Genomic DNA, 15,370 nt, shown 5'->3' on the forward strand with positions numbered 1-15,370 from the left:
TATATACTAAGGGTAAGAATTAAAAAATAATAGCAAATCCTATTGTATTTTCTTCCTTCATATTATCTGCTCGTGGTTTTTCCCTTTTTGATATTTTATGTAAATCTTAGTGTTTTCTATTTTTTTTCCTTTTAAATCGTGTTTATCTATTTGCCGATAATAATTATGATAATATAATACTTGTATTGACCCTCTTTCAAATTAACCCTCATAAAGCCCTTGGTATTGACTCTCTGCCTCGTAATTTCTTTTTTCATTTTACATGTGTTCATAGAACGAAAAATAGAGTTACTTATTATGCTATTCGTAGCTAATAATCCAAGTATCCTTTTCTAAAAAAAATGTTTCCCTTGAAATTTAATTTTGGTGCCATTGAACATGAGCATCTGAATTGGTGGAGGGAATTTCATTTACAAAGTTTGAACCCTTGAAATTTGAACAATGGAATTCCCTTTCATTGCTGACATTACTTTAGGAATTCCAAATTCACTACTAAACATAAGTATCTAATAGATCTATGATTTCAAAAAGATTCATAAATGTTACATTTATACGTGTGTGTAATCACTCAATTCATACTACTATATTTGAAATTTGAAATCCCACATGTTATGCTAGACAATTGATATAAATTCATAAAACTAGGTAACTTGACATTATGATGTGAACAATGGTCTTTCCAAATTGGATAGGATGATTATTGAGTAGGATATGCATAATTTTATGGCGACAGATAGAAGAATCTTATCGAGTGAAATGTGCGCTTGTTGGTCAAAGTCCATATAATAAATTATTGATTAGGAGTTTGACCTAAAAAATATTCTAAGAGGAGTAACACATCATAAAAATGTTTATTTTTTTATATATATATAGATAACCATATTTTGTAGCATTAGCCAGATACGGAATCCATATGAACAACATTTGAAATGCATGTCGGACACTCATAATAGAAAGGCTATTGGCATCGAGCAGATGTTGTGCCTCGACTAAGTACTAACTAACCATAGATAAATTGAGAGGACAATGAATCAATTGGCACACTAGATTTATCGAGTCACTCTCAACAATAACTTTCGAGATATCAAAGAAAGATTTTATGACACAAATAAGTTCCCACCTCTTCCATGCTTTTGCTACAACGTCCCTTGCTCTTATTCCGAAAACTCTTAATGCTTGCTGTATAAAGGAGTTTCGCCCTTTTTCTTGTTGTTCTATTGTTTATATGGTTATTGCTCAGATATTGATTGACAAACTTGCTAGTTTCTTTCCGGATATGATAACTCTGAATCAAACAACTTTCATTAAGGGGTAGGAGTATAGTTGATAACACGCTTTTAGCTTAGGAGATTGTTAAGGAAGCTTAGGAGATTGTTAAGGGCTATGCTAGGAGAATTTTGTCGCCGTGATGTGTGTTGAAGGTTGACCTTCAAAAAGCGTTTGACAGCTTCAGCTGGAACTTCGTCTTAGGTGTTTTGGAGGCTTTGGGTCTGCCTGCTAAATTTAGAGGATGAATTGGGGCTTGTTTGACCTCCCCTTGGTTTTCTGTGGGGTTCTTTAAGGGGGCTAAGGGCATTAGGTAGGGGGATCCCTTATCCCCTTACCTTTTTTTCATGTCCATGAATATTCTTTCAAAGCTGTTGGATTTGGGTGCTGAGCATGGAATTTTCAAGTATCATCCCAAGTGCAAGAAGATTGGTTTGACTCACATTTATTTTGTTGACGACTTATTTATTGTCTCAAAAGGTTTTTCTGGACTCCATTTGTGGAATTAAGAGCATCCTTGACAAATTTTATGAGATGTCTCGGTTAAAGTTGAATGTGATGAAGAGTGAATTTTTACTTCGGGTATTCCGGCTAGGGATATTGAGCACATTAGTTTGGGGTCGAGTTTTAAGATGGGTAAGCTCCCGGTTAGGTTTTGGGGGTCTCGTTGGTTACTCGTCGCCTTTCGGAGAAGGATTGAATGAGCTAAATGAATACCAACTATGATAGCCTATGTCTCCACCACACATGCAGCAACAAGGACATCTAGAGGTCGAGCATGGCCAACAAGAACATAACCATGTTTGTCACGGGCTAGGACCCAAGTGAAGGAAAAAGCAGAGGTGAGAGAGAAGAAACCACCCACGTTGATCTTGATCATGGAGGATGGTGGCCTGGAGAAATGCATATTGCAGCACATGACATTCTATAATAGAATTTTATACAAATATGAGATGTCTTCCTGAATAAATTGATTACGACAGTTTTATAGAGCTCATAATACTATAACAAGATTGATAAATCGATAATGAACAATGTTAAAAGTAAGGATTCAATTCATTCTCCGGCCTACAACTAAAATGTATGAAGTAGTAAGTCGGAATACCTGCTAATTGAAGAATGCAGGTGGCATCCGGACAATCCCGAAAGCAATGAACTAGAAAAAGATCAAAACATAGAAGGACTAAATCGATCAAAATTGCATAGCACAAAGACCATTACAGAAATTGACCAAGAGTTGGGTTGAGTGGAGGCCTAACAGATGATTACGACATAGACCCTAACGAACAGTCTAAGATGTGATGGGAGCCAAGCCACCCGGCCTTTTCTTTTTCGGTTCAATTGACCTACCCGATCTATTTAAACCGACCCCACATCTTACGTGACAATTATACAATATTATATAGTTTAGGAAAATAAATATATAAATAAATGAAATAAAACTAAACCCACCCGCAACTTAATGCATGTATACCCAACCCATCCATTGAAACGAGAAGAATTTCATAAATTAATAGATTAGAGAGAGAGAGAGAGAGAGAGAGAGAGAGAGAGAGAAATCGCAGATCAGAGAAAAACCCTAACCTAAAATGGGGAAGAAGAAGAAAAGAGTTCCGTCCAAGGTATGGTGTTACTATTGCGACAGAGAATTCGACGACGAGAAGATCCTGGTGCAGCACCAGAAGGCCAAGCACTTCAAGTGCCACGTCTGTCACAAGAAGCTCTCCACCGCCGGTGGTATGGCCATCCATGTTCTCCAGGTTCACAAGGAGTCCGTCACCAAGTATCTCCTTTTCCCTATCCTAATATTACTCCACTCCTACACCTTTTCCAATTGCTTCTCTATTCCATTTAATATTTTTTTTCTTATTTTCCGCTCTAAATTATACTCCTTTTTTTAGGGTTTCTTTCGGGTTCACAAGTTTTTTTCCCCATTTAATTTTAGGGGATATTGTTTCTCTTTTCTCAATAGTATTTTCTTTTTTCAATAGATTTATGGAGTATTATGTAAGCGCTTCCTTTTTCGGTTTGCCAGAAACTTTTTCCCAAGATCAATGAAGGAAAAATAATTGCAGGATGGAACAAAGCAAAAAATTTCGAGGGTTTAGTTCTTTGTACTTTGGCATTTGCCTTTTAAGATTTTCCCGAATACCTTCCGCTTTTAGATGAATAAATCAATTTGGGGATCTAGAAACACAATGAAACTTATATTCTTGAGCGTAGCTACTAGTTCTTTGCCCCAGTTTTATTGATCTCTAGAAGAAGTTGCATTCCATGCACTTTTGGCGCACAGGATAAAAAGGATAGATAACTAGTTAATTATTTCTCTATATTTTTTTCTCAATGCATTTTTTGCGCACAAGATAAATTCAATTTTCAAAAGCTGCCTATAAGTAAAGGCTGGAGCCTACAATGTTTTTTCTGTCAGTGAGCTTTGCATTAGACTGACGACATTAATTCTTTTAAAGGGTTCCCAATGCAAAACCTGGCAGAGATTCAACTGACATTGAAATATACGGAATGCAAGGAATCCCACCTGATGTACTAGCTGCTCACTATGGAGAAGAAGGTAAACATATAGATGTATAATTTATAATCATGTTCGACATCAAATGATGATAGCTTGAGTTGTTGACCACAAACATACAAGTGCATGTTTATGTATAATATTTGTATGTTTAAATGCCATCTAATTTCGACAATTTATACTTGCGTGTTTTTTGCTTTTCATTTGCTCTTTCAAATTTTCTAGTGCAGAAAAAGCATGTAGTAAATAAAATGTATCTGTGAAGGAGTAAGCAAAACACAATGGATGTGCATTGATCTAAATCACGCTTTCTGGTTTTCATATATAATTTTCACTGAAAATAATTTTTTTGTTTGCACCCAACCATTGTTTTTCATTTTTTCTTATGGAAGAATAAACAAGTATTAAAAAGTGGCAGCTTGAAGGTGCCTTTCTTAAATATTATCGTAATAACATAGGTGAGTAAAATCAAGGACATTTTAAAGTTGAATGGGGATGCACGTTTTTGTTTAAGAGAAAGAAATAGGCTTCTTAATTTTTTCTAAGGTAAGTAAATCACTTTGCAGGCGGAACTGATGTGTATAAAATGAGCTTTGCAGATTTCTGCATTTTTCACTAATTCTCCTTTATGTGAATTAGATTTTATTGCAAATATTTTCGAGATGTGCTTGTGCTTGGAGTGTTCACATTGTAATTGATGTCTTAACTAACAGTTTGATGCTGTTGAATATTGACTGATTTTTTATTTGCTATTGTCTTCCTAATTCCTAATTCATAAAATAAAATTTCTTGCAGAAGAAGAGGCTCCATCAAAAGTTGCCAAACTGGGTGTCCCATCTGCTCAGCTTGTGGGAGGATTGATGCCAGGGCCACTTGGTGTTGGATATCCTCCTCAATCAACTTTAGGGGCAGTGCAGCCAGTGTATGTTCGCTTTCAGCTTTTATCGTAGCAAACTCTGTTCCATTTATTGCGAAACGTTTAGGTTATGGAATAGAATTGTTGAAACATAGAATTGGCATTATTTAAGAATAATTGGATTTTTATGTCATTGTTGCTTTCATGGTGGCTCTTGTCATGTGTGTTAGAATATTCTTCATCTTCAAAAGTTGTTCATGTAGTTAATCTGACCATTTAATGTGTTGTTTGCCTCAGATATAGTGCTGCAGTGCCTGTACCTCCTGTTGGCTGGACGGTGCCTCCTCGTCCACAACATTGGCTCCCACAACATCCTGCGGCTTCAGTTCCTCAATCTGCACCTATGGGATATGTGCAGCAGCCATTATTTCCGGTGCAAAGTGTGAGGCCTCCTTTGGCTGTGCCTTCAACATCACCTTTACTCCAACCTTCACAAATTGCTCCACCTGGTTTGCCAACATCAACACCTACACTTCCTGTATACCAACCTTTGTTCCCTGTTGTCAATAATAGTGTACCTACTCAGAGCTCACCATTTTCTGCTTCTTTGCCAACAAGTGTTGCAGAAGGAAAAAGTTCAATCGAAGCGCATTCAAGTGGTAGTGCTTCTGTGACGGTTCCTATGACTAGAATAAAAAATTGCATCTACATTGTTACTTGTCGACAAGCTTATATAAAACTAATTTGCACTCGGTGTTCAAGACTAAGAAACTTAGTGGTAAAGTGGAGATAGTAAAACTAGGCAAAAACTGTTAGACCTTATGAGCAGAATTGCTTTGGTGTTTGCTGTCCATTATAGGGTTGATGACCATTTAAAAAATCAAAGTACCCTTTCTAAGCAAATAATTTTAGTTCTCTCTTGTGACACAACAACTCAACCGTGGCAGGTAAGGTAGCTAGCCCACCACTGTCACTCCCGTGCATTTATAATTTCATTAGAAATAGAAAAAGAAAGTTGTCGTGCTACGATTGATGCAAGCATGCAGAGCACTATGCTTATGATTAAGGGATCTATCTTGAGTGCTTTACATGCTTTGAAAACAGCACAATTTCTCTCCCACCCCCAAATAGTTTGTGTTGCTTTGTTCAATAGACTGGATCCATTTTTCAAATATTTTAAGAAGTTAGATCGTGCAATGTGTTTGACATAATTTTTTTAATCCTTGTCATCTTCCCTGATGTATTACTTCTACTTCATCTGTTTTGTAATTTAAGTTTTTATTTTCTTTCTTATAGGTGGAGTTGGTGTCAATTCTCATTCTTATTCCTCTGGTCCAAATACCGGTGGTCCATCTATTGGGCCACCCCCTGTTATTGCAAATAAAGCTCCTGCTGTCCTGCCAGCAGTAAATGAGGTTTATTTAGTTTGGGATGACGAGGCAATGTCCATGGTCAGTTCCTTTTTAATTGAAGTTTCTTTATTTGCTTTTTTCTAGATGTTGATTGCAAAATGTTATTAGAGGATTCTAATTTATATACTTGCAGGAAGAGAGAAGAATGTCATTAGCCAAATATCAGGTGCATGATGAAAATAGCCAGGTAAGTCATAACTATCTCTCTAGTATATGGACTTGGTTTGTGCATCTAACCAGATGGATAGGCTTTATGTTTCATGTTTTCAGATTCAGTTGTTTATGCACTTGTTACGTATTTGATGAGGTATTTTCATGTGATTCCTTTTTTACTTCCTCTATATTAAAAAAGAAACACAATTTGTGGAGGATCCATTCGAGCCCTTTCCTCAAGTATTCCCATTGATTGACGGGCATCTACTTTTATTTTAAAATATGATTGTTCCACTTTGCAAGCAATTTGTGTGTCAATATTCAAGTGGGCAATTATGCCTTTTCCCCCTGCTGTTGGTAAGTGCAATTTAGACAAGCATGGTGCAATCCACTTAAGAATTTCTTCTGTCTAGCATTGAACTCGTTTAAGAGCTGAATTTGGACGTATGTTTGTACATAATCACTTAAAAATTGGATTTTATTCAATGCTATTCATTCTCCCTATGCTTGATTTCAAAGTGTGGGGTTTTGGGTGGAACAAGATGATACCCAACAGATTTTTACTCAAATAAATAGTATTGATGGTGAATTCAGACTATTCCAGGTCAGCTTCTTTCACAAAGTTTGGTATCTTTAGTATACAATCAGAGGACCAAGCTTCGAACGAATAAGTTTTTATTATCCAAGTGAGGGATTGTCATGGTTCCTGCCCTGATCATTTTCTTTGGATTTTGATTTCAGATGAGCTCTATTGATGCAGCAATAGACAGAAGGATCCTGGAAAGCAGACTTGCCGGTCGAATGGCGTTTTAGTTGGGAGGAGTGGAATATGCATCTTGAGATTTCTCTGGGATTAATGCCTCGTGAATTGGGAAGAAGGTCCTCAAATTCTTCGGATCAATGTTTAGGTGGGTTATGGCGACCGAGGCAGATGTGATTGTGTTGTATTCCTTTGCAAAGTGATGCAGAAGAGAGAAGATAAGTCAATTGTTTTTAAATTTTAATTTTAAAATTTAGTTACTGAAATATAAATTTTGAGTTATTAACATTGTGGGTCCTATGCTTCTTTATACGTTAATAAATAATAATTCATTTGGGATAGATTTTTTTTCTTCATATTTTAATATTTTTATCTTCATTTTCCGTGATTATTTAGATTATCTTATTTTCTTCTCATGTTTTAATTGTTATAATTTTTAAAAGTAATCCAATATTTTAATTTTTTTATATATTTAAAAATCAAATTATTATGTACAACCGTATTCCATGCAGAATGTCACCAACCCCTCTCTCGTAATCTATTACTGAAATTCACGTAACGTTTTTCATTATTGGTTAACGAATTCGTTATCTCGTGCTGACATGGATGGTTTATCAAATCTGTTGTAAAGGTAATACTGTTTGTAGTTGTTGGTAGAGACATAAATAATCAGTTTTCGGTTGTATGAGCAGTTGTTAAAGGGGAAGGAAAAGAATCATGGGGATGATTTTTGTAGAAACTTATGGTTGACTTATAGCATCTTAATGTCAAATGATTTACATTAATGTTAGTCAATGACAGAAAGCGTTGGTCAAAGAACCACGTGTTTTTTTAGTTGGTAGATCACATTGAAAGAAAAAAATAGTAAGGGTCACATTTTTTTAAAGTGCAGGAGTTTCGTGTACTATTTTGTCATATTTATACTATTATGGTACTAATTGATTCTAATGTAAAAGGTTTTATATATATATATATATGTTCATATGCGATATATCATAGAAAGTTGAGAGACATAACTCAAATTTAATAATCAATCCACTTATTATTAAAAAATTTGAATTATTCTATTCTTATTTTATGATTCAAAATTTTATTTAAAATTTTCTTTAAAACTAATCGAGTTCATAAAATTATAAATCGAGTGAAACTTTAATCATCCCTGACCCTATCTATTATAGCTCTTGACAGGAGTCGATCTTTGTTTACTTCTCAACTCTTTTATACACACACACAAAACAACAGTAACTACAAAGGGGGAGAACAGCTGCTAAAAGTATACAAAAGAGGACTCTCTTCTATGTGAAGGAAAATTTGTGTACGACAAATACTCATGGTGGGTCTGCTTGTAACTTCAGAAGTTAAACAAGTGTTTCTTTTTGTAATTTCATAAGAGCTGTATACATGTATATGTATAGATGGCTCAAAGTTCAGAGGAGGGCTAATCCATACTTCCGACGGTCGATGGCTCGTAACATCCTCCATCCGTAAACAGAGTAGCCACTTACCGTTGTTTATGATGTTGAGCTTCATCGCAATGGTTGTGCCTCACTAGGAACTTCATTGCCATGCTGATTGTCAAGCGGCATGTACTGTGACATGATCTCCGAGTCCATGTATGACTGCAAGTGTACACACACAAATTAATCAACATTATAAACATTAACCATACCATGATACATATACAGCAGCATGTCAAGTTCAGTTACCCTGAGCCTATATTTGTAGAATATATCCAGCTACGCCGGCAGCCGTCATGGCTGCCAGGACCAGGAAGGTGACAAACCTCCCGAAGCGCGACTCGTTTCTCTCTGTAACAAGGATGAACAACAATCGGTAATGTCGTTTAAGAAAAAACGTTGTCATAACTTGAATTCATGATTTTACCTATGCAAGCATCTTGCTCCTTTATGTAGAGAAGATCCCCTTTGCACTTGCATTCATATGAAACCCAAGTGTTCTTACAGGAGCAACTGTCGCAGGCGCTTCGTTCTTTGCACTAGTTTATATCTGAAGAAAGAACAACAGATGGGGGATGAACAAATTCCACTGTAATGGAGAAGAGAAGACTTGAGAAACAAGTTAAGGTAAAAGCACCTTCACATTTATGACCATCCCCTCTGAAGCCTTGTGGACATTGACAACCTCTTAATTGGTTTTCCTGCTTTACACAATGGAGTGGCTTTAGCAGAATAATAAAAAATCATTTGGAGAAAGGAACGGCCAGTAAGGAACAAATAACTGAACTGTGCAAGCAGAGAAAGTTGATCCATCTTTTGTTTCGGACCAGCAACCTCCGTTGTTAATCATACATCTAGCCGGTCCAAAGGCTGTAAACGGATAAGAAAGGGTAAGTAGTCATCGAGTAAACGCATTGCCGGTGTTGAATCTAATTTACACAAGGGAGAAAAGCTGCACCTTCACAAGATATGTAACCATCTCCTCTGTACTGCACGCCCTTCACAATGGGACATTCACATACTCTTCCCCTGAATGTGTCCTTGCATGCTGTTATGTTAGCTCGTTTATCCTGCCAACACCCGCCATTTCGTTCGAGGCACTCGTTAGTTTCGACATCTGTTAAAACAACATGAAGCCGATATTAAACAAGAGAAAAGAAAACATTCCTGAATGTAAACATACTCATTGGCTGTGTAGAATGTACCTGCACTTAAACAGACTGAAGGCTCCGTAGTCTCCTTAAATCCGGCACAGATGGCCTTAAGCACAGCACTTCTCTCCAGTTTTCCTTCATAGCAGGTAAACACAATAACCTCAGCATCATTTGAGTAATTCAGTAGGAAATTTGCGAATCACATCCACCAACATGCTATATAACAAACCTCGATATTGAACGTTGTTGATGACCAATGTCGGCAAAATGGTAACGTCGCCACGAGAGCCTCGGCCAACCTGAATTCCACAGATTGTAGAAAAACAAGAAATTTAATATTTGCTTCTATTTAAGATGGAAGAAGAAAAAGGTGTACCTGAAGTTGTTGCTCCTGTTTCAAGATTTCATTCTCGACACCAGCTTCAGGATCACCCAGGCACTTTTTGATTTTCTCAGTAGGCAAATCTGGTTAAGCATACGTGCCAGTCAAGCAAGAATGGTAGATGATACGCGAAAATCCGATCGAGAAAAAAAAAACTTACCAAGAGAACTCATGACACCCTTAGCACATTGTTTGCTATATCTCTTCTCCTTCATTGAACACCGGATATGAAAATATGTGACATAGTCCCACCAAATCCAAGGCCTCTTGATCTCATTGGCAACTCTGTGCACACAGAGCTGTCTCAGGTTCTCGAACACCACATCCTTCCCTTGATATCCCTCCCCGAAATCTTGTTCCGGATCAGAAGCGCAATATCGTCCTCAGTTTATGCACTGACTGCTAAAGATAAAGGCTTCAGGACAATACCAAGTTATGTAATGTGGTGTGACAAAGTGTAGCCTCCCTTGTCAAGTATCTGTGCATGGCCTTTGAAATTCTTTAGAAAATTCATCTGCTCGTTGCAACGAACGCCGCACTCGTCTTTGCTAATTCGACCCTCTGGTCGGGATGGGGCATCGACTCTCTCCAGTCTAATTTCACCACCACATCTTCACGCTTCTTTAAGGCCTCCTTAAGGTTGCCATCGAAAGACTTTTCTATCAGAGCCGACGGGATTCCCATCTTCTCGACATACTCGTTTGCATCGCTGCTTTCCTCAGGAGAATCCATGGTTATTAGAGGTTCATCTATGCTATCAGCAACTAATACTGCTGCAGCACCAGCCTGTTGGGCATGCCATACTTTCAATGCAAAGTAGCATTCTACAAGTGCAAGATAACAAGTCAAGAATAATTATGATTCGATGATGAATGGCATATGCAAAAGCTATAATGACAAAATGAGCCTTCAATATTTGTAAAAACGATCATTTTGGTTTTTATTTTTTATTTAGAATATTTTAATCCTAATTTTTTAAAGTTTAGTCAAAATAACTTTGTTGGATGAAAACTGTTAGATAATTAACTATCAATATATATTATTGATGTGATATATTTACATGTATTTAATTGTTGATGTGATATTTGTCACGTCACTCAAAATGATGACGTAGTATGTGCCACTTCACCTAAAGTCACGATGTGGCATACAACACGTTATTAATTATACACATGTGAAAATATCACGTCAAGTAACATGTGTTTATAGTTACTCAACTAATAGTTTTTATCAATCATGAATTATTTTGATTAAAAATTGAAACATTGAGATTGAAATGGTCCAAAAAAAATATAGGTCAAACTGATTATTCGTATAAATATTAGTGACTAATTTTGTCACCCATATATACAAACTGCACCTAGTTGTTGCTGGAAAAAGTATTGTTCTTTCAGAAGCAATCAATCATGGAAACATGTGCATATGCAAATCCAGAAAGGTTAGGGAAGAAAAGAACAGAGTACTAAACGAATGAAATCCTTAAGAAAGCAAGTCAAATAACACAAATTCAGCATAAAAAAAGTGGGAAGAAAAGATTGGCAAGAAATATATAAGAAAAAAAGAAACTATACACATATTTAAACAATATTGTTGATGGAGAAATACCTCCACGATCAAGAAGGACAACCGAGGGGCGAGGAGACTTGGACTTGAAGGGTAGACCATCAAAGGGTTCACAACCATTAGCTCCTTTGTCAGGATAAACCACAGAGCCAATAATGAAGCCACCGTAGTCTGGTATCCCGAAGTTACCAATGGAACCATCGTGCTTTCCTCTTAGACTCAACGGAGACAGCACCCTTATGCTGTTCTTCTCAACCACAAACCTTGCAGAAACCCCACCCAGCACAAGCATGGATGCTAATACAACAGCAACAGCTATGGAGCATGGAGTTGTTCTGTTTGTTTTCTTCAGGAAATTAAAAAAGATCGGGTAATGGTATTAGAGAGAGAGAGAGAGAGAGAGAGAGTTTACCTCTTGGAAGAGAAGCTGATGGTTTAATTAGTTTGTGGAAAATCAAACTGTGACGTAAAGGTAACGACAGAGGAAGAGAGGTGGGTGAGTGGGTGGTGGACTAAGTCATCAGAACTACCGTTTTTTCTTTGCCAATGCTACATTTCAACTGCTCACCAAAATTAAAATTACAAGTATAAACTATATGTTTAGTATATAAACTTTATTATTGAATAAAAAAAAAATTACCACGTCAGTAATTATGTTAATTTTTAATATTGGGTACTAAATTGAAACATAAACTAAATATTAGGTACGATTTGAAAAAACATAAAAATTAGGTATCAAAATGAAATAAAAATAATAGTTTGGGTATCTCTAATTTATATTAGAGATATAAATTTTAGAATTTATATTAAAAATTTAAAGGATATCAAATAAAATTTTTAATAAAAATATTTAAATTATATGAGGATTTAAAATTTTTAAACTTGATTATTTCATGTTTGAAACTTCAACCAATTTAAGCTATTAATTAATACATTATGCATTCAACCATTAAACCCAATAATTATATTGCATTCTTTCTTAAAGACTAAAATTATATTACATTACTATTTTATTTAATATTTAACCATCGGTAATTTATTTATAATATTATTAATTGAATTACATATTTGTAAATTTTAAACCAACTCATTCATATTTTACTCTTACATTTTAGGTTTGTAGTATAATTGAAAGTTGAACGATCCTCTATGATATAAATTATCCAAATACGATCACGGTAATTTTATAAATAGACTTGTAAACACTAATTTTTTTCATTTTTATTATTATTATTAAAATTATTATTATTATATATAATATTATATTATTATTAAATAATTATTACAAGCCCAGATTCCGGGAGCCCAAATACAAATCTCAGGCCCAACCAGAACCGGCCCAGACCCAAATGGAAACCCTGAACTGATTTGGGGTTTCAGCTAGGGTTTCTCAACCCTAGCCCCCAGCCGCCTTCAAGATTCCAGAACATCCACGAGGCGTCACCTCCACATCCAGCTGCCGTTGTTGACGTTTCCACTGCCAACTGCCCCACGACGACGACACCTTGCTGCCACGACGCCAACAGAGGATTCCAGAAGGCCAGCTGCCCCCCACACGTCGCGGCTATGGGGTGAGTCACCACATAGCTCGGTGACTCTCTGAACTTCCCCCTATGGACCAGTCCGAGCATGGCTCCGTGGTGGCTATAAAAGCCACCGGATCCTGCAAAAAAAAAAAAAGGACAGAAAACATAAACGAGACACCACGAGAAAAAAAAACTACCAACGATCCCAGTCAACGACGAACCAGTATAAAAAAAAAAAAGGAAAAGAGAAGAGAAGAGAGAGCTTACTTTGTCATCGGAGGCACTTGAAACATCACCGGAAACCTTCGGATTTCGAAGGTAAAATCCTAGATCTAGGAATTTCTAAGGGTTTTTAGGATAAATAGAGGCCGTATTCGACCTTAGGACGTAGAGATCTACGGTTTGGGCTAATTTTCCTAACTCCGGCCACTGTGAACAGTGGCTGGCAGTGGTGGTCGATGGTAGAGTAAGACTGTCGGTCGTTGGTCGGCCAACCTCCGACGGGAAGAAGCAAGAGAGAGACGAGAGATAATTTCTTCTCTCATTTTTAGAGAGAAAAGAGAAAGGGAGAAAATGAGAGGCTGACCCGAAGGGTCAGCCATTTAGGGGTTTAAAAAACCCTCTCCCAAATGACACCATTTTGGGGAGGGTATTTGTGTAATTTCTCACGTGGGTAAACTATACCCGCAGTCACTCCAAGAATGTAACTTTGTATTTTAGTCACTGAAAGCAATTTTTGATTAGTTTAATTTAGTCTTCAAATTTTATTTAATTTATAATTTAGTCATTATCAGTGTTTATATATATTAAGGTAAATAACTGATCTAGTCCCTTATCATTTTAATTAATTATATTTTAGTCCTGAATAACTAATTAAGGATAAATTGCACCTTTAGCACTTAGATTTATGACATTTTAAATTAGACCATTTAATTTTAACAAGTTATAATTTAATCCCTAATTTTAGTTTATTGTTTTTTTTATATTTTAATACCCTAGTTTTAATTTTATTTATTTCAGTCATTACTTATTTTAATTTTATATGTTTATTTTTAAATATCTTTAATTATTATTATTATTATTATTATTTAGTCATATAGATATATATAATAAATAATATTTGTTTATTTATTTTTATTAGTTTTTTAAATAAAAATCCTATTTATAAATTTAATTTTATAAATTACTTTTAAGAAAAATAATCATATTTTGATATTTATTTATTAATATAGAAGAAAAGAGTTGTCTTAAAGCACTTAGAAGCCCTTTTCTGATATTTCTAAATAAGTAAATATCTCATATATTTATATATTAAAATATTTTTATAAATTTGAAAAAAACAAAATTATAAATTAAATATATCTTTGAATTTTTAAATTTCTAATAATAGAGACAATTTATAATTAATAAGTACCAATTTTGGGCGTTGTAGGGGTGCTAATCCTTCCCTAAACGTAACCGACCACAAATCCCTTTTTATTTCTAAAAGGAATGAATTTTTGGTTAAACGCAGATCAATTTATCTTTTAATTGATGTTTTCTTAAAAACTCTTTTAAAAGATAATTTTTAGGTATTCGACCTACCTAACCCAAAAGGTCGATGGCGACTCCCAAAACATTTTTTTTAAAATCATTTTTTATCCATATTATTTTTCCCGCCAAATAAATATTTCGTGCTCGGACGAAAAACGGTTACGACAAGACTAAAATTCTTATATCATTACACTGGGCTATTTATTTTAATGGTGATTTGAGTTATAAGGCATTATTTGACAAAGCGAAACTTATTCTAGCTTAGATTCTTAGTATAAAAGAGTTTGGGAATGAAAGAACTAAAAAGTAATAACTAGAATGAAGATTTTTTTCCTTATATTTTTCAAGAAAAAAAAAATCAAACACTAAGGGACTGTTTTGAAACTTTGGTAAGGATGAACTCAGTAATTCTTGATATTTTCCTAATCAAGGACTAAATTGATGAAAGGAAGAAAAAAAGAACGTGTCAAGTGAAAATGAAGATAAAAATAATAATTTTTAATATTATTTCATATGTCAATCATTGATCGGTCTATTAATATCTGACCTTTTTTTAAATTTTTAAACACTAAGGGTGAATTTGAAAAATCAATGAAACTTTGAGGATTAATCTTGCTGTTGTTTAGGTCAATATTTTTTAATAGTATGCCACACATCTACCATTGATTGGTGTGAATATTTTTTATTATTACTTTAAATAAGTATTTAATTTTTATATTATTTAAAGATTAATGACAACTGAAAACTAGGAAACATTAAGGACTATTTTTGTTATTATACC

General features: G+C 35.1%; 1 protein-coding gene and 1 pseudogene across 2 annotated transcripts; one reads left to right on the forward strand and one right to left on the reverse strand.

Moving 5' to 3' along the window:
* Positions 1–2,797: 2,797 nt before the first annotated feature.
* Positions 2,798–7,330, forward strand: LOC120119683 (protein SUPPRESSOR OF FRI 4-like). Of its 2 annotated transcripts, none has more exons than XM_039139485.1 (7): positions 2,798–3,049; positions 3,735–3,835; positions 4,589–4,715; positions 4,947–5,324; positions 5,944–6,100; positions 6,195–6,248; positions 6,956–7,330. In XM_039139485.1, the coding sequence occupies exons 1-7, from the start codon at positions 2,856–2,858 to the stop codon at positions 7,025–7,027; spliced, it is 1,083 nt and encodes a 360-aa protein (XP_038995416.1). In that variant the 5' UTR covers positions 2,798–2,855; the 3' UTR covers positions 7,028–7,330. The 2 variants fall into 2 exon arrangements, with proteins under 2 accessions (XP_038995416.1, XP_038995417.1); XM_039139486.1 differs by having other exon boundaries at positions 4,947–5,308; positions 5,946–6,100.
* A 1,022-nt stretch (positions 7,331–8,352) lies between these two features.
* On the reverse strand, positions 8,353–11,860 carry LOC120119682 (annotated as a pseudogene).
* Between the last annotated feature and the right edge of the window lie 3,510 nt (positions 11,861–15,370).

The sequence above is a fragment of the Hibiscus syriacus genome, unplaced genomic scaffold (assembly GCF_006381635.1).
Source record: "Hibiscus syriacus cultivar Baekdansim isolate YM2019G1 unplaced genomic scaffold, ASM638163v2 tig00110332_pilon, whole genome shotgun sequence".
In the NCBI taxonomy this organism is placed as follows: Eukaryota; Viridiplantae; Streptophyta; class Magnoliopsida; order Malvales; family Malvaceae; genus Hibiscus; species Hibiscus syriacus.